We start from the raw sequence: 1,545 nt of genomic DNA on the forward strand, positions 1-1,545 counted from the left end.
GGGTTTAGGGCTGTCACGAATATCGCTTTCTTTCCACAAACCCTAAACCCTAAACCCTAAACCCTAATTTTGTTTATAATTTTTTGTATGTCGATTCAGACATTCAGGAGAAGAACTCAGCGGCCTCAAACCCTTCTAATTCTGCTGCTGCAGCAGCAGCAGCAGCAGCAAGAGGGGGGCCCCACAGGGGCCCCCATGGGGGGCCCCCAGGGGCCTCTTCGGCTTCCCCCCGCGGCAGCCACGGCTTAGGCAGCAAGAAGCCAGCAGCAGCAGCAGCAGCAGCAGCAGCAGCAGCAGCAGCAGCAGCACCTGGGGAGCCTGTGTCTGCGTCTCCGCGGGGCAAGGCCTCGAGCAGCAGCAGCACGGGCAGCAGCAGCAGCAACGGCGGCAGCGACAGCAGCAGCAGCAACAGCAGCAGCAGCAGCAGCAGCAGCAGGGGGCAGCAGCTGCCGCAGCAAACTGAAGAAGAGTTTCTTAAGGGCTGCGGCTTCCAGGCCATTTGGAGTGAACACTTTGAAGTGTCTGGACTCCTGGGTGCAGCAGCAAAGCTCTGCAAGTAAACCCTAAACCCTAAACCCTAAACCCTAAACCCTGGTGCCGCGCGTGACAGCAGCAGCTGCTGCAGCAGCAGCAGCAGCCCCACCTGCTGCTGCTGCTGCTGCTGCTTTCAGAGCATGAAATAATAGAATTAAAGGGAAGAAGCAAATAAATAAATAAATAAATAAAATAAGTAAATAAATAATAAAAGAAAACATTTAATTAAATTAAAATTAAATTAAATAGATGCAAACCCTCATTTCTCTGCTGCTGCTCAAACCCTAAACCCCCAAACCGCCGTTTGTCAAAAGCCAAAAAAACCGAAAAACAAAAAAACAAAAAACTTAATATAATTGACTAAATTGAATTAAATTAATTAAATTAAATTAATCAATTAAATTAACTTAATTAAATTAAATAAATTAAATTAAATAATAAATAATAAATAAATAAATAAATAAATAATAAATGTGTCTTCAGAGCTGCTGCGGGCGAGAAGGAGGAAGGGGAGTTTTTGGAAACCCTCAGCAGCTTTAATTTGCTGCTGCAGCAAACCCGCGGGAAAGTTGGAAGACATTTCAATTTGCTGCTGGCGAGGCAGCAGGACCTCGAGGGTTTGCTGCTGCTGCAGCGCGAAATCGAGGCCCGGGTGTCGCAGGTGCGAGGGTTTAGGGTTTAGGGTTTAGGGTTTGGGGTTTAGGGTTTGGGGTTTATGTGCTTTAAGGATATTGGGTTTGGGAGCTGAGGAGCGTCTTCGCCGGTTCTGAAGGAACTAGGCTTCGCGGGATGCGAGGGTTTAGGGTTTAGGGGCTTCTAGGGTTTAGGGTTTAGGGTTTAGGGTTTACGGTTAATTGGTCGCTGCGCGCAGTGTCAGGAAACCACCAGACTTTGGCGCTCAGGTCGCGGAGCCCTCGGGTTAAGGGTTTAGGGTTTATGCTTTACTGGCGACACAAGCCTAGGGTTTAGGGTTTAGGGTTTTTGAGGGTTTAGGGTTTAGGGTTTAGTGTT

The 1,545-nt window shown here is 48.2% G+C and overlaps 1 protein-coding gene across 1 annotated transcript; it reads left to right on the forward strand.

Annotated features, from left to right (window-relative positions):
• Positions 1-99: 99 nt before the first annotated feature.
• On the forward strand, positions 100-1,195 carry ETH_00015005 (uncharacterized protein; the record flags this gene model as incomplete). Its single annotated transcript, XM_013379265.1, has 2 exons — positions 100-556; positions 1,018-1,195. Coding segments are annotated over 2 exons (635 nt in total), but the record flags the coding sequence as incomplete, so codon positions are not given.
• Positions 1,196-1,545: the final 350 nt, after the last annotated feature.

This window comes from Eimeria tenella, genomic scaffold (assembly GCF_000499545.2).
Source record: "Eimeria tenella Houghton genomic scaffold, Eth_scaff1681, whole genome shotgun sequence".
NCBI classification, from domain to species: Eukaryota; Apicomplexa; class Conoidasida; order Eucoccidiorida; family Eimeriidae; genus Eimeria; species Eimeria tenella.